Source organism: Ochotona princeps, chromosome 27 (genome assembly GCF_030435755.1).
Source record: "Ochotona princeps isolate mOchPri1 chromosome 27, mOchPri1.hap1, whole genome shotgun sequence".
In the NCBI taxonomy this organism is placed as follows: domain Eukaryota; kingdom Metazoa; phylum Chordata; class Mammalia; order Lagomorpha; family Ochotonidae; genus Ochotona; species Ochotona princeps.
The window spans coordinates 17956266-17981811 of record NC_080858.1 but is presented as its reverse complement, the minus strand read 5'-3'; the positions used below and the strand labels follow the sequence as shown (position 1 = coordinate 17981811).

At 40.8% G+C, this 25546-nt stretch overlaps 1 protein-coding gene across 2 annotated transcripts in view; it reads right to left on the bottom strand.

Annotated features, from left to right (window-relative positions):
* The window catches only part of LRP6 (LDL receptor related protein 6), a 117392-nt gene that overhangs the window by 60198 nt on the left and 31648 nt on the right, over nucleotides 1-25546 (bottom strand). For both annotated transcript variants that reach the window (XM_058655788.1, XM_058655787.1), the window contains one exon: nucleotides 3494-3691. In XM_058655788.1, coding sequence (XP_058511771.1) covers nucleotides 3494-3691 — 198 coding nt within the window. The remainder of the gene's footprint in view (nucleotides 1-3493; nucleotides 3692-25546) is intronic.

Here is a 25546-nt window from a genome sequence, read left to right as displayed (position 1 = left end):
AGCAAAAACTTGGCCAGGCTGAAGGCAGGAGCAAGCAGTAGAGGCCCACGCACTTGAGCGCTCACCTGCTGCTTCCCAAGGTGAAGAGAGCTGCAGGAGCAGAAGCAGAAAGACTGATCTGCAATGCAATGTCCCAAAGTGATGCTCTAACCCACTGCACCAGAAGAAGAGTAAATGAGATCTAAACAACAACAAACAAAACAACAACAAAATCATTCGGGGCGGGGGTGGAAAGCAATGAAATATAAAACAAATAATGTAAGGGAGGGGGGAATTGGTTAAGACCAAAAATGGGTACTTTGAAAAGATTTTTTAACTAGCCCTAAAGGAGATACAGTTAAAAAGTAGGAAAAGCACAAACTACAAAAACATGAGTGATATTATGAGGAAAAGTGGCAGTACCATCAACTTTACAGAAACTTCAAAGAATTACAATAAATATAACAAACACCCTTATGTCAGCAAATCAAATAACAGATCAGAAACGAAAACATTATAAGAAAATAGTATCCAGGACTGGCTCAAAAGGAAATAAAAAACCTGGACAGGCCCCAAAACAAAGAAATTAAATTTGCAATTAAAAATCTCCCAAATCAGACATCTCCAGCTCCAAATGGCTTTGTGGTGCATCCTGCCAAATATTTCCACAAGAAGTAGTATCTATCTATCACATACTTTTCCAGAAAATAGAAAAGCAAACACTTCACAGCAAAATCTATGAGGCTATCACACTAATACCACAGCCAAACAAAGATGTTACAAATACATCAATCTCTCTTACAAACAGGTGTAAAAACTCCACCAGTGTTAGCGAAGAGAATCTCACGACATTTAAAAAGAACTACTAACCAAAATGAAGTAGAATTTATCCCCTAAATGTAAAGACTGAAGTGCATAACTAAACACCAATCAATGAAAGCAACTGCATCCATAAAAGAAAATCACATGATCATTCGTAAATACTAATAAAAAGCACTCAACAGAATCCAATAATCATTCATGGTTACAAGCTCTGTTATTCTTTTTTTTTTTTTAAGATTTATTTATTTTATTACAAAGTCAGATATACACAGAGGAGGAGAGACAGAGAGGAGGATCTTCCGTCCGATGATTCACTCCCCAAGTGAGCCGCAATGGGCCGGTGCGCGCCGATCCGAAGCCGGGAACCTGGAACCTCTTCCGGGTCTCCCACGCGGGTGCAGTGTCCCAATGCATTGGGCCGTCCTCGACTGCTTTCCCAGGCCACAAGCAGGGAGCTGGATGGGAAGTGGAGCTGCCGGGATTAGAACCTGTGCCCATATGGGATCCCGGCGTGTTCAAGGCGAGGACTTAGGCCGCTAGGCCACGCCGCCGGGCCCAAGCTCTGTTATTCTTATGTGAAGAAATCATTTCCACTTGCGGCACTGAATAGAAGGAGAAACTAAAACTAATTCTATATTAAATGTTAACTGTATTTCTTCAATTATCTATTATTTTATGGAAGACTTGAATTTTTGCCACTATTTCTTACACTTGAACCGTGACAAGGTTGACTGAACAGGCTATGGGGCAACAACAGGCCCATTAGCAGGGAGATGGATGGAAAGTCAAGTAGTCAGGACACGAACCAGCACCCACACTGAATGCTGGTATTGCAGGCGAGAGCTTAACAAGCTATGTCATTATGCCAGGCCGTCTTCCCAGGTCTTTAGTGATGGAAGAACAGGACAGCTACTTCCAGAAGCTACTGCAATTGTGATGCTAGCCTTCACATTTTTCAGACCTGAAGACATCGTGCCACACATAAATCAGGAAGAAAAAAAAAACTGGTAAAGGCTGGACACAAAAATTAAAAGCTTAATAAAAAGGTATCCCTTAAGGGAACACGTGAGGAAGGGATAATAGCCTTTCAGTGGAGTGTTGCTAGAATACACTGGCTCAACCCTCCCACCTTATCCACCATCTCTCCATCTCCCCTCATCAAATCATACAATGCTCCTGGTTTGCCTATTAAAAATTAAGGCCTTGGGACTAGTGTTGTAGTGCAGCCAATTAAGCCACCACTGCAATGCCAGCATCCCATATGAGTGCCAGTTCAAGTCCCGGCTGCTCTACTCCTGATCTAGTTCCTTCAATGTTCCTGAGAAGGCAATGCAGGATGGCCCAGGTGCTTGGGCCCATCACCCAGATGCAGTTCAAGCCACTGAGGAAGTTAACCAGTAGATGGAGATGCCCTCTCCTGATTCCTTCCTTCCTTCAATGTCTTTAAAAATATATAAAAATCTAGAACACAATGACTTGGAACAGCAACTAAAACTCCACTTGGGACATTTACCTCCCTTACCCAAATGACTGGCTTCAGATCCAGTGCAACTCCAAGTTCCTATTCACAGAGAATATGAGAAGCAGCGGTGATGTTTAAGTAACTGACTTTCCAGCGACCACATGGGAGAATCAGACTAAGCTCCTGGCTTCCTGCTTTGGCCTGATCCAGTAGCAGCTATTGTAGGAATCTGAGAGTGAATCAGTACTGGATGATCTCTGACTGACTGACCCTGTTTTTGTGTGTCTCTCTGTAGTTTATAAAAACAAAAAGCTCTTGTGTCTAAAAAGACACTTTCCAGAAAATCAAAAAGCACAAGCCGCAGATCAAAAAGGTATTCCTAAATCATACGTCCAGTGAAGAACTTTTATCTAGAATGTAGTTTTTAAACTGTTAGAATTCACAAGACAAATCAACCAATTTTTAAATGGAAAAAAGTCTGAAAAGTGTGTTACATATCTGGTTGATCGCCAGGGAGAAAGGGAAACAGAGTGAAACACACACACACACACACACACACACACACACACACACACAGAGGGAATGACAGAACTTCGTCTGCTGGTTCACTCCCCAAATGCCCCAACAGTCAGATCCTAATGGAGGCCAGGAGACAGCAACTGGTCTCCCAGGTGAGCGGGCAGGGACTCAACCACTTGAGCACGGGCTGCGGGTATGTCCAGAGGCATCTTAACAGCTAGGCCAAATGCCCATCCCCTTGGATTAAGCTTTTAAATCACATTACTAGAAATCATTAGATTCAACTACATGTTTCACTGTTTTCTTTCTTCATAAACATGCATTACTTGTCTTCTCCACTCACGGGACAATATCTTCACATAATGTAAATCACTCAACTGAAATATGTGAAGTAACTAGAGCACTAGTAATATTCTCACACCTGCATTAACCAATATCTTATATTTCCAACGATTTTAGGTGCAGGCAGAGATACTAACCCTGACTAAATACCACCAAACAAGTTAGTTCAAAAAAAGGAAGGAGCAAATACAGTCCGTAAGTTCTCAATTGTGCATACATGGATGAGAGATTAGTTTTAAAAAAAGCTAAGTCTCTTCCTTCTCTTTGAATACCAAAAATACACAAAGTTTTAAGAAAATTAACTTCGCTTAATGTAACAAGCCATCACAGTCTTCTTACAGTTAAGAAAGAGTTTTACGGCATTCTTACCGATTTGTTCCATCCAGATTTGATTTGTGGATGAAATTAAGCTTTGCATCTGCCCAATAAAGTTTTCGTTCTTCATAATCCAAAGTCAATCCATTTGGCCAGTAAATTTCAGTGTTTATTATAACAAAGCGACTTGAACCATCCATTCCAGCACGTTCTATCTTTGGCACCTCTCCCCAGTCTGTCCAGTACATGAACCTAGAAATTATAAAAATAAAGCCACAAAATAAGAATATAACCAGAAATGTTATGGTTATCACTATCAGTTTTTAAAAAACAAACCCCCCTAAAAAATGTGACACTTTAAGGATACTGAAACTACAGGACCAAAGTGTACTAGGAGGAAAACAAACTTAGGCATCTCAGTGTACCTTTTCACATACTAATCATTAAGAACAAGCTAGAAAATGACTATGCTAGAAAAAATAAAGTTGAACAATCACCTTAGCCAAACCATCTAAGTTAGCCTTGTCAATAAAGGAATAAATTGTCATTTTGTACCTCAATGTGATACAATGAAAAGGATACACCATCTTTTACAGTTTCTTAGATAACATTTCTGCCAAAAACGCCAAGGGAAACAACCAAAGAAACTCAAATTGAGGGACATTTGCAAACAACTGATCTTTGGCAATAGCAATGTTGGTCCTTGACGTCAAAAAAAGGATGCAGAACCAATGTAAACTGGAGGAGAATAAAAGGTAGAGTAACTACTTGATTATAACTGACATGGCAGTGAAAATGATATAAAGACAACGGGCAGGGACAAAACTCATGGAACTTCAAATTACATATTAACATTATATTAATTATAAATATCCCAATCATGCCATGGCTAGACCATGAAGGAATTTACTAAACTACACCTGCTTTTACCTATAATTTTGAGTTTTGAAATTTGTTTCACAATAGGATAGTGTCATTACAGAAGTAAAAAAGGAACTTTTTCCATGATACAATAAGTAAACTTTGAATGTGTCACATGCTCATTAAAATTATATATTTTAAAAGTTAATGTTTCTATGAACAACATATGAGGTAGTCAATGTGTTGAAGCTCAGTTGCAATTCACAAATAACTTAAGCAATTGGTCTAATGGTGATACTGGAAGGATCTCATGTTCACATACTAATATTTTCACTGTTTCATATGAACTGCTTACTCAATAAGCAAGGGAAAACTATAAAGTAGAAATTAAAGGCCCAGCATGGAAGTCTAATGGTTAAAGCCCTTGCCTTGAACACGTTGGGATCCCATGTGAGCACCGGTTCTAATCCCAGCAGCCCCACTTCCCATTCAGCTCCCTGCTTGTGGCCTGGGAAAGCAGTCAAGGATGGCCCAAAGCCTTGGGACTCTGCACCCGCGCGGGAGACCCGCAAGAAGCTCCTGGCTCCAGGCTTCGGATCGCGCAGCTCCAGCTGTTGCAGCCACTGGGCAGTGAATCACTGGACTATAGATCTTCCTCTCTGACTCTCCTCTTTTCTGTATATCTGACTTTCCAATAAAAATAAACAAATAAATAAATAAATAAAGGGTAGAAAATAAGTTTAAGTCTACCTTCTGTATACAAGGTACTATTCTAATGGCCTTATACGGATCATTTCACTCGAGTCTTCTAGCAACCTTATTAAATGGCCATCCTATTTCAGATGATAAACTCCAGCCAAATAATCTCATTGCTAAAAGCTACAAGCTTACATAATGCAAACTTACATGAAGAACAGAAAATCAAACCACACCTTTGAGATTCTAAAGTATACTTACAAGTCAGAGCTCCCAATGTGAGGATTATGATTAGGTACGCCCAGAAGGAGAAGGGGATGATTAAAGTCATATAAAACTATAATATAGCAGGGGATGTTGAGCCTTTGAGAATATTTGGTTTTTATTCTAGAACAACAAGGCTCTTGAAGACTTTTTAAACTTTTAAAGTGACAGATTTGTATTCTGGAATAGCTAGAAAAATTAGTGTATAGAAACATGTGCCAAAGGCAAAAACAATACAAAGACCATGGCTAGCAAACTGGCTCTTCGAAGCGCAGAATAATCTGCTTCCTAAATGTACTGATAAGCAGGACAAAATCATTAAAAAATAATCTGAAAATTGATGAAAACGCATACAGCAAAATGAGAAGCATTTAGACATGAAAATTCTACAGTCAAGTAAGAACTCCGGAATTTTACCTAAGTGTTACTTGCATCCATGCCCACGTGCAGGATTTGTCCCACTCTGGGCAGATGAGGCAAACCCTAAGGACTGGCAGCTACCTTGTTCTGCAAGACAGGCTTCGAACAAGTCATGGAAAACTCTATGCCCAGCAAGTTATCAAAACCAAGGATAAATACAACCAAGGTGACTATTAACCCAGGCAGTGATACTGACTAGGGGTACCCAATAAAATCAGATGAGCCAGAAACTCAATAGCAAGACCCTAGAAGGAAGACAGCCAAGGAGAACCAAAGAGGGCCTCCAGCCTTGAGGGTCAGGAAAGCTGTGTGTATGCACAAGGCCGCTCCTTCTCAGGAGACACTGGGGAAACCTGTAAGCTCGCTCTGGCAGACCGTGAGGTAAACATGAAACTGCCTAAAATTTCACACAACCCTCAAACTACAAACAGATTCAAAGGAAAATGCTGGAATAGTTATACTGGCTTAAGGTGGTCAGGAACAACTTGTACTCACTGACTGACTATTAAGATATAGTGATGCACTGGTAAAAAGTCAGACATTAAGCATTTGAAAAGAAGGTGAGGGGAGGGCAGGGTTGAGCAATGACATCACTGGCAACTCACAGAGGAAGAAACACACAGCAGAATTAGTCTAAGCGAGTCACTAAACAGATCAACAACAAAAGCAGCAAAGCAAGGCTGAGGAGAGGACAGAACCTATGACTGTATTACCTAACATGTCTAGATGTACTAAAATTTGATTAAGTACCTGAAAGAACAGTGCAGTGCAACCTGTATGTGAACTCAGTAAACAGAACTTTGAAATCCCTTTTAAAAATATATTCCAATGGGGGTCGGCGTTATGGTGTAATGAGTTACGCTGCCATCAGCAACACCAGCATCTCATATGGTTCCAGTTCCAGCCTCCTGTTACTACATTTAGGAAAGCAGCAGGAGGTGGCCCAAATCCTTGGACCCCTAGCACACATGAAGACCTGGATGAAGCTCCTGCTCTCAGCCTGTCCCAGCCCCAGCCACAGTCACCCTCTGGAAAGCAAATCAGCTGATTGACCTTCAAAGATCTTTCTCTGTTTCTCCCTTCCTCTCTTTGGTTACTGCCTTGCAAATGGATAAATTTACATATGTAAAACCCAAGAACAAAGGAAGAAATTTTTAAGAATTAGAAGAAACTATAGATGGTCTTTCAAAACAAAATTAGTCATTCTTGGTTGTGTAAAGTGGTTGTCTTACTATGGTTTGGATTTGTATTTGCCTAGTAGATGGTGAACATATTTCTGGGTGCTGGCTGGCCATTTGTATAAATGGTGAAATGTCTATTAAGATCTTTTGCCCATTTTTAAAAGTTCTATTAATCACCATCTTATTGGTTTGTAAGCATTTACTATGCATTCTAGACAAAATTCTTTATCATGCATGTAATCTCAGATACTTTTTTAAACTTTCATTTATTTATGAAGGCAGAGAGAGACAAAAACAGATCTTTCCATGCAGTTGCTCACTCCCCACTAGTCTGTAAGAGTCAAGGCTGTGGCTGTGCCACTTCAGGTCAAAACATCCACTTCAGGTCAAAAACTTAAGCCATCACCATCATCATCACCATCATCATCACCATCATCACCTGCTGCCTCCTAGAATGCCCATTTCCCAAACTGGACTCAGAAGCAAGGCCAGGACTCAAACCCGGTACTCTCATCTCCAATGATGTCAATGTAAGCAGCATCTTAACCATTGTATCACTCCCATTCCAAATATTTTCTTAGAGATCAAAACATATTACAATCAGCTGAGTTTCTGCAGAAATAAGTAGGAAAGGTTTTTCTCTCAGTGGATGACCATACTGCTTCTGCCCCACCCTTCAAACTGCATCCAAGGGACCAGGGTTTGGCACAGTGGGTTAACATGCCACTTGTCATCTGGCATCTTACCAGAATGCTGGTTTGAGTCCCAGCTACTCTCCTGGGAAGACCGCAGCAGATGGCCCAAGTACTTGGGCTTCTGTCAAACATGTGGAAGACCAAGACAGAGTTCCTGACTTTTGGCTTCAGCTTGGTTCAGCCCTGACTGTTATGGCCACTTGCAAAAACGAACCAATGGATGAGAGTTCTCTTGTTCCTGTGCTCCAACCACACCCACCCCCTACACACACACACAAAACTCCTTCAAATCCTTCAAACACTTTTAAAAACCTTTCCAACCATACCACAGCAACAATCTATAATACTAACAATTAACTCAAAATGAATTATATACATAAATTTAAACATCCGGAAGAAAATCTTTGTGACTATGGGTTAAATATAGATTCTTGAACAACAGTGACACACAGTGACAAGGTGACCTTGCAGCAACTGGTTCAGTTCCCAAACAGCCACAACAACGGTGCTGGGCCAGTGGATCTCCACCTGCTCCTCCCATGTAAGTGGCATGGACCAAGTTCGCAGGCCATCTTCCTCTGCTCTGCCAGGAGCATTAGCAGAGGGCTAGACTGGAAGCAGGACAGCTGGACCTCTAACTGATATCAGCTATAGAATGGCAGCCTCAAAGGCAGCAACTTAATCTACCTGCCATAACACCTGCCCCCAAGTAAAGATTTCTTATTTACAACGATTAATAAAGAAAAAACTATATCAAAATTTAAAGTCCATTAAGAAAATGAAATAAGAAGCAATAAACTGGGTCAAAATCTTAGTAACTAGGTAAGTGCAAATCACAGAAAGTACCACTTAAATAGTAATAAGAATGACTTAATAATTTTTACAAACATATTTATAGCATTGGTAAGGATGCAGAGAAGCAGGAATGAAAAATGGCACACTCTAAAAAAACCTAACTTTTCCTAAAAATGTTATCTATAAATTTATTAGACAACCCATTAATTTTACCCTACTAAAGAGACATAAAATTTTATATTCATACAAAAACCTGCCCATAAAAAATGTATAAGAATTACTCATAATAGCCAAAAAGCAGGAAAAACCCAACTATTCATTAACTGATACACAAAACAAAACTTGGTATCTATGTAACTGAACACAATTCAGCAATAAAAAAGAATGATTTACTGATACATGTAACACGGAATAACCTCAAAAATACTGTGCTCAAGACAAAAAAGAACCAATACTACATATTGTGATTCCATTTATGTGAACAATTCAGGAAAAAGCAAATATATAGACACATAAAATAAATTAGTGGCTACATAGAGTAGGCCACAGGAATTTGCCTAAGTTTCTCTTTGGGGGAATGGAAATGTTTTAAAATGGGACTGTGGTAACAGCTATACAACTCTGTAAATTTAATTCAGATTACTGAAAGATAAAAACAAGGTGGGGAGGTGAGAATTCCAACTTTTCTCTTGAAGAACAGACTTGACTGGGTTCCTGTGGGCACTGTAATCATCATGTACAAGAGTAACCACCCCTCCTGAAGTCAGGGGCAGACTGGGCTTTAGAGACTAAATTCCAACAACAAAGATCACTCAATAGTTGATATTACTTTGGACAATCCTCAGAAAATAATAATATTCCTTTTATGTTATGAACAAACACAGGTATCAAAACTATACTGTATGGGCTCGGCACAGTAACCTAGTGACTAAAGTCCTCACTTTGCAGGTGTTGAGATCACAAATGGGTGCCGCTTGTGTCCCAGCTGCTCCATTTCCCACCCAGCTCCCTGCTTGTGGCCTGGGAAAGCAGTCGACGATGGGCCAAAGCTTCGGGATCCTGCACCCGCATGGGGTACCCAGAAGTAGCTCCTGGCTTCGGACCAGCTCAGCTCTGGCTGGCCACTTGGGGAGTGAACCAGTGGATAGAAGATCTGTCTTTCTTGTTCTCTGTAAATCTTTCTAATAAAAATAAATAAATCCTTTAAAAAAAAACTTACTGTAAATCTGGCAGGCCAGAGGAAACAGTTAAAATGCTACTTCAGTTAAACCCTGAAGAAATTATGACATCACTGGTATGGTGACAGCATGCAGAAAATAACACACATGGTCAACAGAGATGAAGGAAGAGCAGGCACTGAGAATGACTTCAGCTCTCCAGACAGAAAACAGCGCCCTCAATGCAGGCAGATAGCAATCTATCAACATAAACACACAGCAATTAAAATAAACGGTGTCTATCCATGGATCTCCTAGTGATACACACAATATATTTGGAGAAACGCTATGTTGGAGCAGTGTCGTTTTGTTATAAATGTACAACTGTCAACTGCATGATGACAAGGACAAGTGTGGAAACTCACACTGTGAAAGAGAACAGCACAGTGTCCCAGAGTGCAGGCTCTGGAGCTGGGCTGCCCAGCTCTATCCCTTCCTAGACAGGTGACCTTGACAAAGTATTTAACTTCTCTGTCCCTCAAGTTCTCCGCCTATAGCACAAGGATCAAAGATGAACTTACCTCCTACAGTTGCTGGGATTAAAGCAGTAAATGTATGCAAAGTACTTAGAAACCCTCCACATGCTGTAACAAAGTTCGTGTTACAAATCCCTTGTCTAAGACGTCTAGCATTTAGAATAAGGGGCAAATCATTGGCCTAACCCTTAATGTTTTACTCTCTGGCTTCTACCCATCTGTTGAGACTTCATTTACGGAACTCTTCCACTTACTTACATGTGCTAGGTCCTCCCAGCTTGCACACTCCTCACTGCCACAAGGCATTCTCTCTACAAATAAATAACCTTCTTTCAAAACTCAGCTTCAACAGTAGTTCCATTAAAAAGCCTCTCTTTTAAATCCAAAATCAGGTTGTATGCTGCATTTCTGAATACTTTACAGTTTCACTGAGCCCTACATGACTACAAATTGATCACTTACTTAGTTTATAATTACTTCTTAACTTTGTGTTGTATGTTTTTGTTTCATAATTTGTCTGTGTTTTCTCTATGTCTACACTGAGAAAAGCTTTCATTTAAAAAAGAAAAAAGGGTAAATTGTGGCTGCATGGTGGTGCAGCACACTAAGCTTCCGCCTATGGCACCAGCATCCTATATAGGCGCTGGTTCACTTCCAATCCTGTAGTGAAGGATGGCTCCAGTCCTCGGTTCCCTCACCTACATGGGACTCAGCAAAAGCTCCTGGCTGACAGCTCTGGACTGGCCCAACTCTGACCACTGCAGCCATTTGGGGAGTGAACCAACAGATGGGAGATTTGTCTCTCCATCTATCTCTATAACTCTGCCTTTCCAATAAAAATAAATAAATCTTTTTTTAAGGCAAACAAAGGTATCTATTTCCTCATGTGAAAAATAATTCCTTGTGCCATAGCTAACAAACTCCAAGGCATATGGTTCTTAATAATGTTAACGATTAGATTACAGATTTCTTGCCTAGAAGAACTGGCAGAAGACAAATACCACACCTGAAGAACAAGCTGGTAGAGAAAATGACTCCAAGGATTACCAAAGAATTTGATGGTAGCATTTTATTACACAGAGGCCCAGCAGGCTAATCCTCCGCCTCAGACACCAGCATCCCACATGTGTGCCAGTTCTTCTCCTGGCTGCCACACTTCTGACCAGCTCCCTGATAATGCAGCTGGGAAAATGGCAAAGAACAGCCCAAAGTCTTGGGTCCCTGCGCCAACGTGGGACACCCAGAGGAAGCTCCTGGCCCCCAGCTTCAGACCAGCCAGCTCTGGCTGTTGCAGTCATTTGTGAAGTGAACCAGTGGATGGGAGATTCTCTCTCATATTCTCTCCCTCTCTTTTCTCTAACTCTGAATTTCAAATAAAAATAAATAAATCTTTCTTAAAAAATGTTCATTACACATTTTGACACACTAATTTGGACAATCTGAGTGCCAACTCTTCAAAGGTCATGGCATGCACCCACATTTTAATAATGTTTCAGCTAATTATTACTCAGCTCACTGCTCTAGTTATTTAGGATATTTAAAAATAAAAAGACGGTGTTTAGAGAACTGTCAATGATATAACATCACAGCTCTTAGTAGTTTAATATCAACCAAAGTACAATTATTATTACTGGTTCAATCCACGGTCAGCATATTCCTACCTGGAAATTTTTTCGTCTTTGTTTATAAATCCTTTTAGTATCCTCCCACCTATACCCCACTGATCTGGATTTCTACATAGAGGAGAAAGGAGGGCAACCATTATTCTCCTAAATTAATTGGTTCTTAACTAGAAGTTTCACACACACCACCTAACAATGGCAAACACCTTAAGTTAAAGATCTAGATGCACACACTTTCTCAATTTTTTTCATAACTTGAATTCACAGATTGGCTCTACTAATTCAGAAATAATTATTATAAATAAGGCTTATCAGGTTTTTTGAGAGTTCCTAACTTCCTCTTCTTACTTTGTACTGATCATTGCTATTTTGCGTAGTTCTAGTATGTGTGAATTTCAGTTATAGCAGTTTAGCTAAATAACAGTAGTCCTAACAACATGGTTCAAACTTTTGTGATTGTGAAATAGGAATCATAAATTCACAGAAAGAATTCCATGTGACAGATGTGCATCAAGATGGATGGTCAAATATGCCATTTCTTTCAAAGTTTGTAAGTGGGCACTATCAATAAGTTAGGCTGCACGCAGAGAGCAGTGTGTGTGTGTGTGTGTGTGTGTGTGTGTGTCAACGTCACCACCTCCTTGCTTCCCACAGACAGCACTCCCACAGTGTGTGGGAGTGGGGTTATATGACCACCTCCTTGTTTCCCACTCAGAATCAAAGCAGCATTTGACCAAAATAGACAATTATAGAAGAGAAATTACACAAAATAAAGAAACAAGAAAGTGAGGGAAGGGAAGAGGAGAGGTGATGCTGAAGGTAAAATATGAAAGGAACATAATTCTAGGAATGCTGATATTGCTGGCCATTCCAGAGACCTAGATACACAGCCAGAGGACTTGGTGAAGGCAAACATCCCGACCTCAATGAGGAAAACAGCTAAGATAGAAGGGAAAGAAATGTTCCAGAGGAGGGGAAATCAGAAAAAAAATGAAAATACCAAAAATGAAACATTTTAGCAGTTGCTCCAAATTTAAACAAGGAAGAGAGTTCACCAAGGTTTATTTGCTGTATGTAAATTATACAGTAAGAGAAAGCATACACTGTTCAAAACTACTCCTAATAACTATTTGTAAAGAAAAGACTGCAATTCCCAATATTTCAATATTTTAAGTTATTAAATACTACTATTAGTCTTATTATTTTTTGTTTCCCTCCATAATTATATAAGATGGTAAGAAAATGTAATGCTTTTTGTAAATTTCTATTTTTCTTTCTGTTGTTGATTTCGTATTGTGGCTTTTCATTTATGGGGATGTATAGTAACTGTGTAATGGAGACTATCATGTCCAGATGTGAGGATACAATGTAGTATGCATTTCTACTTCCAGACTACAGATGGACTCCCACTGAAACTGTTTACTATATCTTGACAATAGGATGCAGGGCTCTCTGCCATTGTCCATGCCTGCAACGATGGACATGACTGTTTATGAAGAACTATATTATAGTAATAATATAGGGGAACCCAGTGAGGGGGTATGGAATTGGGGAGGGGATAAGGGAAATCCCAGGATCTATGGAACTGCATCATAAAATGATAATAAACAAAAAGAAAAAAAAAACATAGTTTAAGAAAAAAGGGCCCGGCACCATGGCCTAGCGGCTAAAGTCCTCGCCTTGAAAGCCCCGGGATCCCATATGGGCACAGGTTCTAATCCCGGCAGCTCCACTTCCCATCCAGCTCCCTGCTTGTGGCCTGGGAAAGCAGTCGAGGACGGCCCAAAGCTTTGGGACCCTGCACCCGCGTGGGAGACCCGGAAGAGGTTCCAGGTCCCCAGCTTCGGATCGGCGCGCACTGGCCCGTCGTGGCTCACTTGGGGAGTGGATCATCGAATGGAAGATCTTCCTCTCTGTCTCTCCTCCTCTCTGTATATCCGGCTTTCCAATAATAATAAAATCTTAAAAAAAAAAAGAAAAAGAAAAGAAAATTTAATGCTTTGACAAAAATGTTACAAAATCATTATGATTTACTTACGGAGTAATACCAACTGCTTTGTACAGTTGGGCTTTGCATGGTCCTGCACATTTGAATGTTCTTCAACAAAAACGTTTCTTTAATTATTCTTATGAAGAACTATACCACAGTAACAATATAGGGAAACTCATGCGAGGGGCAAGGAGACTTGGAGAGGGGGAAAGAGAAATCCCAGGGACTATGGAACTGTATCATAAGATGGCAATAATTTTTAAAAGTTAAAAAAAAATTTTAAGAAAATTTAAATAAAATTAAATTAAATTAACCATTCCTTTTCATTGGTTCTCTTCAGTGCAACTAAACACTAAGCTCTTACTACATGGTAAACATCACTAGGCATGCGCCTGATATTTAGAGTTTTCAGAAAAACGATTTCCAAATCACACGGCAAAGGCTGTAACAATGGTGAATACAATCTAGGTGCTCTAAAAGGAACTGAAGATATAAGTCCCACCAGATGTACCTTGAAGGAGCAAGTCGGTTTTGTAACAATGATTTTTTTTTCTCATGAGAACAAAGCTTGCCAGGAAGACCACACTGTAGAACAAACTGCATGAAAGGAAGCTACAGGAATTCCAACATTATCACTGCGTAAGATGGAAGCTTTGAGGTCAGCCTGGAGAACGAAGGGCTCTAATCTTACAAGAAGGCTGTGCATGTTCTTGGGAGTCTCAACGTGACTTTTTAAGCACGCTAACACTTCTTTTCAGCTGCTCACCTGTGACAGAGGCAGATGGAGTCGAACACCGGCATTTTATACAGATTACAGTGTCAGCCAACCAGTTTAAGAGAAAATACAAATTAATCAGGAAGTTATTTCAATTTTCCAGGTGAAAAGAGTGCAGGACACTTCTAAAAGCAATGACAGAAAGAACTAATATGAATTTCTACAAAGAGATTGGGGCTTTTTACCAGGCACAGCCTGCCTTTCCAGTTTTATCTCCTAAAAAATTCCTACAGTAAAACATATTGTTGAGGCCAGCACTGTGTCAGAGGATTAAGTCACCTGCTGTGACACAATTCCTGTCCTAACTGCGCCACTTCCAATTGAGCTCTGTGCTAATAATGCACCTGGGAAAACAGATAAGATGACCCCAGTAATTGGGTCCATGTGGGGACCCAGATAAAGTTCTAGATCCCTAAGCTTCAGACACTGCAGTCATTTGGAAACAGAACCAGCAGACAGGAGATCTCTCTCCTTCGCTAACTCTGCCTTTCAAATAAACAAATACCTCCTTTACAAAAGGGCCTGTTATTGCAGCGTCAATCTGACAAACAGGTTTCCTTCTCAGAGTGGAACCCCAGGAGCACAGGGTTACCAGGAGGGCTTCTTTTGCTGATCTCCCCCTAAACACAGTGACTAACTTGTGCTTCCCAGAAAATACCAACAAGCTTCTTGGTCCTGAGCTTCTGTACACACTATTTGGTCTTACCTTAATTTAAAATGATAGTAATCTCACTTTAATAATTAGTTCAAAAAGCTGCAGTAACAGAGACTAACACTCTGGCATAAAGGCCACCACCCTAGACACCAGCAACCCACATCCCCATATCAACGACAGATCTTATCCCAGCTGCCCCACCTCTGATGCACCTCTCTGCTAATGGCCTGATAAACACAGCAGAAATGTCCAAGTGTTGGGACCGCTGCCATCCATGTGGGAGACCCAGACAAAGCCTGTGACTCCTGGCTTTGACTTAACTCAGCTAATTCTGACTTCCAAAAAAATTTTAAAAAAAAATAAAAACTTAAAAAAAAGTTGCATCTACAACAATTTAACTTTTACTGTGCCTACTGTTTCACAACAAATAATCAATAGATTAAACAATACACATGAGGCACTTGCTCAGAAATGCTACAAACCTTGAGATCAGGAAACTCACTAGAGCAGAACTCCATAAACACCAATCTGACCTGATAATAGCTTTGATCACTCAAATTTTATTCAACATATTATCTGGAAGTCTCAGTGAGGGTAATCAGATAAGAGAAAGCAATAAAGGGCACCCAAATGTCACTGTCTGCATGTGACAAGCTCTCATACATAGAAAACCCAAAGATTCCATCAAGCACAGCAAAGCTGTAGGATATGAAAACCAGGAGTGCTATACACCAAGACTGACTCGTCAAGAAAGCAATCCCATGTCCAACAGACATAATATTTCCTTTGGCGTACATGTGCTGTGCTATAGTTTTACTGTAAAATTATGGTCACAGTTAAGCTGTTATTCTGAGATCAATATACATACATCAATCACATAGAATTCAAAGAAAAAGGAATTGTACACAGTGAAATAAAACTTTGTTGCCAATGAATCAGTCATCCTAACAAGAATTTCCTAATAAAAGTATTCATATGCCACTATCAAAGCAAATACACAATCCCTCCATTATGTAACCCTACAAAGTATATCCAGTCATGTTACCTCACGGATGACACTCAAAGGTTCTAAGTACAACAAATGAAACTGAACTATTTTTTAAATGAGAACCCGATGACAATTTAGAATTTTAAGTCATTTTGCTTCTATTTATTTGAGAGGCAGAGACACAGGAAAGAGAGTGCTCTCCTTTCTGGTGCTTGACTTCTCCAGATGCCTCCAAGAGCCACTGAGGCAGGAGGAAGCCAGGCAGCACAGAACTCAACAGACAGGCAGGTGGCAGGAACCCACCAGCTGCCTCCCAGGGTACACATGAGTAAGAATCAGGAGCCAGCAAGGCAGTCAGGAGCAGAATCCAGGCACTCTGATACAGAATGCAGGCACACCAAGAGGATCTCAATGCACAACTAGGCCAAATGTCCACCTCCAAACACTGCAGAATTTTAATTTTTAAACGAAGCCTGCTAGTATGCTTTCATTGATTCAAGCATGTAAAATTTAATGAATTTCATCCATAAATACTACATATTTTCATTTAAGTTAAAAGTTCATTACAACTTTAACACAGAATGGAAAGCAGCAGAAAAAAAATACAAGTTATCAAGTTATTATTCAATACTTTAAAAAATCACTGAGTAGGGCTGCTTTTGCGGCACAGAGGAAAAAAGCTACTTCCTGCAACACCAGCATCCCATAAGGTGCCAGTTTGTGTCCTGGCTGTTCCACTTCCAGTCCAGCTCCCTGCTAATGGCCTGGGAAAAGTGGAAAGTGGCCCTAGTACTCGGGGACCTGCCACCCATGTGAAGGTCCGAAGGAACAGAAACTAGAGAAGAAAGTTAAGGGACAAAACTTAAGATATTCCAAAGGAGCCCTGATGAGAAGACAAAAGGAAAGTATCCCTGCAAGACTAAAAACACACTAGAATGGAAACTACAATATGACAAATGTGAATGATGTGTACTGTTCTCATTCAACAAAACAGGAACTAGAGACAGTTTAGGAAGGCAGTGATAAGTCCTAAAAAAAAAAAAACATATGAATGAATTACATACACCTCCTCATGGCTTTTCCTTCTGTTTCCAGGGTGCTAAAATAACATAAAAATAACATAACAGAGTAACACAGAAATCAGTGTCACCTAAAGTTGGAAAGAAAAGGTAACTAAAAAGGATGTTAATTAAGAAGCTGGACTGCAATAAGAAAGCAAAAGAAACTGTAAGAGTTACATGTGAAATCAAGCCAATCTCAAAGTGTAACAACCGTAAGAGTAAAAAAAGGGGGGCGGGGGAGGGGGGCAGTGCAGTGGCCCACAGCTAAAGTCCTGGCCTTGAACGCGCAGGGATCCCATTGGGGCGAGGTTCTTAACCCGGCAGCCCCCCCTTCCCATCCAGGTCCCTGCTTGTGGCCTGGGAAAGCAATAGAGGAAGGCACAAAGCCTTGGGACCTGCACCCGTGTGTAAGACCCGGAGGAAGGTCCTGGCTCCCAGCTTCAGATCGGCTCAGCTACCATCAGCTGTGATTACTTAGAGAGCGAATCATCGGACAGAAGATCCTCTCTGTCTCTCCTCCGTTCTGTACATCTGACTTTCCAATAAAAATAAATAAATCTTTAAAAAAAATAAAAATTTACTACCAAAAAAACATAGGTCCTCAAAAACATTATGCTGGCCATGAAATTTATTATGGGAAAAAAAAACTAAAACTGTCTCCAATGGAAACTCCTGTTTTTAATGAGACTGAAAAGGGAAGCAGCCATGCACAATTCACACATCCTTCCTCTGTCTGACACCGGACTCGGTCTTACCTTATTCTGATTAATTAATCAGACTTACAAATGGAGAGAGAGATGCAGAATGAACAGGTAACTGCTTCCTGATAGAACTAAGTTGAAAACAGAATTGACAAAAAGTCACCTACAACATTCCATACTTCCCCTCAATCTGCTGGTACCACAGTTTAGTAACAGACTGTGATTCACAGAAGACGGTGAAAGCATTATGGAAGACTTGTTCTGGTTATGCGTTTTTACAACAGGCAACGAAAAGGAGTAATCTATTAAGAGACAGGCAACAATCTGGATATGGCTATAGTAAATAAAATTCCTGCTTGGAAAATGTGCATCACAATGGAATTCTGCATGAATAAAGAGATGCCCTGAGGAATCCTTTCTTATTATCATGAAGGATGTATTAACTACAGTAACTTCTCCAAACTCCTCTTCCCAAAGAAACGATAGGTGATACAAACTGAACTGGTCTAAATGCACTAAAAATGAAATAGTAGCAGCATGAAATGTCCCCTTCCTCCAGCACACTGTGCTCTGCATATTAACTCTCAACACGTTGCTCCAGGTGCAGCTATCCACTGCTGCACGTGACCACTGCAGAGAACCATGCTTTACTTCCTGTCCTATCTCCTACACTCAAACAATCTAGCAGAATGGCAAGTGTACAGTGGATGTTCACATGCTTAGTAACACCCAACACTCACTCGGTCATCTTGTGCCTGTGTCTTATTACAGAGGTTGTGTCCTTGAAGCGAGAATGGAACTTCACTGTAATAAATACAATTACTGCTGTACTATGCTCCAGTTACAAGCTGTTTACTATTCCTTGAATATGCAAAGGTAGAAGAGTCAGGCACACAGTGTTCCCACTAACTGAAAGTTATCCACTTCAATACCACCCTTCTAGCCAACAACTGCTCAGCCAGAAAACATCTGCCTAAAATAGCCCCTCCAATAAAACTGAATATTCTCTCCACTGTGCTCTCACTGTACAAATTTGTAGTATCTATGAAGCTTTACTACACATTTCCCCTAATTTAAAACTGAACGATACACATAATTCATTTCTTGATTCCACTTTTTTTGCAACTGGTACACTAGGACATCCCATCACCCAAACAACATATGCTTTACTATTTCACTAATTGGCCTGGTAGAATTCATTTTCTTAAGTTAAAATTTTTAGTAACGCCATGAGAATTTCAGTTACCTGTCCAATAAACACATCAAAAATAGTTTCTGAGAGTCTTTTCTTTGTCCTCTTCACATCAACTGCTTTAAAGTGAAGTGCACTTTGCCCCGCTCCTGTAGGAGCCAGAGTCACTGGCTGACTTTCAACAGGCCACAATAGTTGCGGTTTGGCAATACTGGAGACAGGAGCCTTGAACTCAACCCAGATCTGCCCCATGGGTGGCAGGGTCTCAAGTACTTAAGCCTCACTGCTACCTTCTTTTCAAGGCCTGATTAGCAGGAAGCTAGAATTGCAAGCAGAGTGAAGACTAAGACATGCAAAATAGGCACACCAAGTGGCATTTTCACTACAATGGCAGAATACTCTCCCTGAATTCATTTTTCATTTGATTATGTAGTAGCTTCTTTATGATGACTGATAGGCATTAACTTGCATTATCGCGATTTATCAATGAATAGCTTTCTCCTTAAAAAAAATGAACTCTTATAATTAATATTCTTCTCTAAATAATTTGGCATAAAAGCTATGTGTACAGGCATTAACGGCACACAATGTGGTATACTAATTTCAACTCCTGGGCTCATTTTAATTTTTACTCTTAATTATACATCTAATTTTTCTTGTACTTATTTTTTAACTGCAGGCACAACAAAAAAAAACTGTACAAAATTACCTTCAGCTGTATCTTAGCTATATGAAGCACAAATGAATTTCATGTTTAGACTTCAAGTTAATCCCCAAGATAACTCACTTCATATGGACAAATAATCCAGAACCTGAAAAATCTGTATCTGAAATGCTTCTGGTTCCAAGTATTCCGTGCAAGGATTTCTCAACCTATAGTAAGAGAGAAGCTTCCTACCCTCAAAGTAAACTGAAAACAGTGGTACAGTTCCCTATTTTTTTTAACTATGTAGGGGTGCAGACACCAGCATGTCAGCAGACAGGGTCTGGGAACCCATGCAAGTGTAGTGGGCCCTGGGTTGATAGGCAGGGTCCCAGGCTAGCATAGCACATTGCTAGAGGCCAGGGCTGGGAATCTGAGCACTGGTTGGCATGGGGGATTGTGAATTGTTCAGAAAAGTGACTCTGGAAACATGTGGAAGAGAGGCCTGCTGAGGTAGACTGTGACAGGTGGGGAGTGATTTCTCAGACTTCCACTTGCAGGTAAGTGAGGGGGCTGAGATTGGGTGGGTTATAGAAGAGGGAAACGGGAAGACCTTTACAGGCCTAACTTTAACCCACCCACGTAGGAGACCAGACCTCAGATTATTATTATCTTTGGGAAAAAAAAAAAGATTTACAAACGGTAAGTACAAAAAATGTGCTCATTTAGTAATGAGGAAAATGCAAAACAAATTTAAAACAAAATAGCATTATACACTCACAGGATGGCTATAATTAAAAATAACAGGTGCTGCACAGAGAAACTGGAACATTCACATGCTGCTGGTGGAATTGTAAAAACAGGACAAAACATTTCAAAACAAAATCTAGGGACAAGCATTTGCCTCCATAGTTAAGCTGTTGCTGTGGTTAACCACCTCCCACACTGGAGTGCCTAAGTTAGAGTCCCAGTTCTGCTTCCTGCCAATGCACATCCCGGGAGGCAGCAGATGATCGCCCAAGTACTTGGGTTGCTACCATTCCTACGACCAACCACACTGAGTTCTAGCCCAGTCCTAGCTGTTGAAGGCATTTAGTGAACTATCTGATAGAGCTTGCATGCTCTGTTCTTACTCTTTCTCCAATTTCAAAACCTAAATCAATTTCTTTTTAAGAACCACTATCAAACAGCCAATCCCAAAACTATTGGACTACAACTCAAGAATCCTAGTGTCCAATTACTGGCTTCCATATACAATCTTTTTATTAGTTTAATATACTTTGTTTTCTTCCTTTGAAATGCCTTTCCCTTTTTTCTTTGTTCCAAACCCATGCACCTGCTCACCACTGAAGGAAAGCTTCCCTAACCAACTCACTTTCCAGTTCTTTATTAACTAACACAGTAACTGGAGCTCATCATTCTAACACTTGCACTTCTATGCTGCTGTGAGTTGCGTGTGATTGCTCTGATTCCGTACTCCTTTCAACCACGTGTAAAAATCACGTGAACACAGGCAGCATAAATAACTTACCAAGGATCTGCTCTTTGTCACTTAAAACATCTTGGGTTTGATTCTATAATTTGTCATATACTGAGATATTTGAAATATTTCCTTTATACTTTTTTTTTTTTGAAGATTTATTCCATTTTTATTACAAAGTCAGATATACTGAGAGGAGGAGAGACAGAGAGGAAGTGGAGCTGCCGGGATTAGAACCAGCAGCCATATGGGATCAAGGCGAGGACCTTAGCCACTAGGCCACGCTGCCGAGCCCTCCTTTATACTTCAATAAAATGAGGGAAGAGCAGAGTATTCATAGGTCCTCTCTGTTACAAATTTTATATTTCTGTCTTCTTTCATCCCTGCCTACTTTTGACTTTATCGCCACTCCTCAATCATTCTTCCAACATTAGAAAATGGGGAATATACAAAGATTCAAAATGCGAGCAAAGAGCCACATATTCCACTATCATTCACCTTCGCTCAAAAATTGTCCTGCTGTGACTCTCTGGCATTTTACAGGCTACTTAGCAGCTAGATATTTTCCCCAAGTTTGAAGATTTCTTTACTTAATGAGATAGAGCCATTTCCCAAACTAAACAGAAACTGGAAACAGTGAATAAAAGCCACCTCACCAACATCCCATTCAGAAGTGCTGGTTCAAGTACAGGCTTATCCGCTTCCAAGTCAGCTCCCTGCTACTGTGCCTGGGGAAACATCAGAAGATGCTCAGCTGCCAGGGCCCTGTCACATCCACATGAGACTCAGGTAAGCTTTAGTTGTGCTTTATTCTCTCTCTCTCTCACTTGGCCTTCTAAATAAATACAGACAGACCACAAACACAGGGCATTAACTACCTAATCCTTTATTGCAATTTGGACAGAGAATGAAACCTGAGCTTTTCCAATCAGACAAACCAACCTTAATTCTGAAAAACTGAAGCAAAAAAGGAGGAAGCAGGGTTAAAAGTCCCAGAAGTCAGTGGTTGGCGGCAGCACAGACAAATACCACAAGAAATTCATTCTACTGAGGTTCAGGCAATATCAACAGCCAAGTCAGCACATCTGAACTAGTAATTCCTCCTGCAATCCAGCTTTACCTGCCATTGTGAAGTGTCTGTCAAAGAGCACAAACAGCAATGTGCACGCCACTGAACAGTGCTGCTTCACAGGGCCAGTTTTATGCTGCGTCCCTGGCTGTCCTGGCAGCTTTCAAGGCTGGCCCTTCTACCATTTGGTAAATTTTCTAAGTAACCCAATGTTCTCTTAAACCACAGCTGCTTTGATGATTAAAGTAGAAGGATTTCTGCTGTTAGCGGTATGAAGCGGGGCATGGGTTGGGCACGGTTCTTCTATTATAGAGTGTGGGTTCAAGCCCCAGGTCCACTCCTAATTCCAGCTTCCCACTGAAGTGCACTCTGGCAGAGAGGAGATAATGGCTCAAGTAACTGAGTCCCTGCCAGGCCAGGAAGCCTATAATGAATACAGGCCCCAAACATCAATCTGAGCCAGGCCTCGTTACTACAGACATTTGAGAAGCGAACCAGTAGACATCAGATCTCTATCACTTTTAAAAAATAATTTACTTAAAAGGAAAACAGAACTATGAACACTAACATACATTCTAAGACCCAAATAATATCCCAAGCCAACACTTTCAAGTTCAGACGAAATCACTCCAATACAACTAACAGTAAAAAACAGCCAAATCACCTACTGGCCTTCCTTCTGCACAGTATTTACAATAGCATGCTGATTCAAAATGTTTTAAAGTGAGGCCTGACACGGTAGCCTAGTGGCTGAAGTCCTCACTTTGCAAGCGCCAGGGTCCCATGTGGATGCCAGTTCTAATCCTGGCTGCCCCACTTCCCTTCCAGCTCCCTGTTTGTGACCTGGGAAAACAGTCAAGGATGGCCCAAAGCCTTGGGGTCCTGCACCCACATAGGAGACTGGCAAGAAGTCCCTGGCTACTGGATCAGCTTAGCTCTAGACCCTGAGGTCACTTGGGCAGTGAACCAGCAAATGAAAGATCTTCCTGTCTTTGCTTCTATTTGAAAAAAAAAAAAAAAAAAGTTTTAAAGGGAATACTTATGGCAAATTGAAAAGTCAACTTAATATTTAAGTTTGATATTTGTATAACCACAATGAAAAATGGTGTTAAAAGTGGGAAAACCCAGGCCTGGCACCATGGCCTAGCAGCTAAAGTCCTCACCTGGAACGCACCAGGATCCCATATGGGTGCCGGATCTAATCCCAGCAGCTCCACTTCCCATCCAGCTCCCTGCTTGTGGCCTGGGAAAGCAGTCAAGTACAGACCAAAGCCTTGGGACTCAGCATCCATGAGGGAGACCTGGAAGAAGTTCCTGGCTCCTGGCTCCTGGCTTCGGATCGGCACAGCGCCGGCCACTGGGCTCACATGGGGAGTGAATCATCGGAAGGAACATCTTCCTCTCTGTCTCTCCTCCTCTCTGTATATCTGACTTTGTAATAAAAACAAATAAACCTTTAAAAAAAAATGGGAAAACCCAACTGCTTTACTCACACATGCATAATTTTAAAACCTAATGATCATCACACATAACCATAATGACTTCTTGAATATTAACACATTAGAATTGTGTGAATAATTAATATTTAGTAAAACATTTCTTAAGATTGTGTACCCTCCAACTCCCCTTCCTGTCACAAACAAACCAGCAGCATTTAAAGTGAAATATCTAGAGATTTTCACTTAAGACATTAATCAAAAGAGACCTCAGAAGGCTTCTTTAAAATATAGTAACTTGGGTTCTTTCATGACAGATTCTGATTAAACTGATTTGAACTAAAACTCTTTAATCAATACCTTTTAAAAGCTCCCACATGGTGAGCCAGCACCATGATTCAACAGGCTAACCCTCCATCTGTAAGCACAGGGATCCCATAGGGGCACCAGTTTGTATCCTGACTGCTCCACTTCTAATGAAGCTCCCTGCTAATGTCCTGGGAAAGCAGCGGAGGATGGTCCAAGTGCTTAGGCTCCTGCACACTCATGTGGGCGACTCAGAAGCTCCTGGCTTCGGATCAGCTCAGCTCTGGCTGTTGCAGCTATTTGCATAATCAACCAGCAAATGGAAGATCTTTCTGTCTCTCCCTCTCCCTGGAAACTGTCTTTATAATAAAAATAAAAAATTTCATTAAATTTTAATTTAAACAAAATTTTAATAAGATAAAAGCTCCTAAGGGAACTCTAGCATTCCATCCAGATTTAGAGTCAGTACGGAAGAACAGTGTCTTCAAGCACCTGTTCACCCACTGTTTCTTGTCCTGGTGAAGCTGCGTCAGACAGGTGATCCTAAACACTGGTTCATGACCATCCAAGGGCCAACGCTCCAATTAAGCTCCTTCCCCAGGACAGCCTCTCACACTGCCTTCAAAAGCTTTACCAATTGTGAAAGCAGGTTTTAAAAGTTTACAAATACTACTTAAAACCTGAGTCAAAATACACAAATTGATGGGGTAAAAATCATTTCTCAATTTCTCGGATAGCCTTTTAGGCTTTTGGCACCCAATTTTTGATGTATATGATGTAATCATCAATCACCTGTTTTAATTCACTATTCCAATTCAACAGGCATGGTATACACAATTCCATTTTAATTATCAAATTATAAATAAATTAGAAATAAACAACAGTGTTAAATATGATTATTTTTAAAGATATACAGCCGGAGGAGAGCCAGAAAGGAAGATCTTCACCTGTTGATTCACTCCCAAGCGGTTGCAACAACCTGAATTGCGCTGATCTGAAGCCAGAAGCCAGGAGCCTCTTCCAGGTCTCCCACGCGGGTGCAGAATCCCAAGGCTTTGGGCCGTCCTCGATTGCTCACAGGCCACCAGCAGGGAGCTGGATGGGAAGTCAGGCTGCCGGGATTAGAACTGGTGCCCATATTGGACCCCGGCACTTGCAGATGAAGGACTTTAGCTGCTAGGCTACCGCGTTGGGCCCTAGAGTGTTAAATATTCTAACAAAGTTGCTGTCTTCGATTTAGAAGATGTTGACATATAGGAATGTTAAAGTACCCTAGAGTCTTCATCAAAACATATACAATCTAGCATAATCTCTCCAATTTGAATATACCCTGATACACTAAAGCACAAAAAATACCACTGCACTGTTTTCATAACTCAATTATGACATTCTTGGCTTCTTTCCTTAAAGTAGGTCAAGTTGGAGAACATTGTCTTAAAAGTTGTATCTTCGGGCCCTGTGGCGTGGCCTAGCGGCTAAAGTCCTCGCCTTGAGCGCCCCAGGGCGCCGGTTCTAATCCCGGCTGCTCCACTTCCCATCCAGCTCCCTGCTTGTGGCCTGGGAAAGCAGTTGAGGACGGCCCAA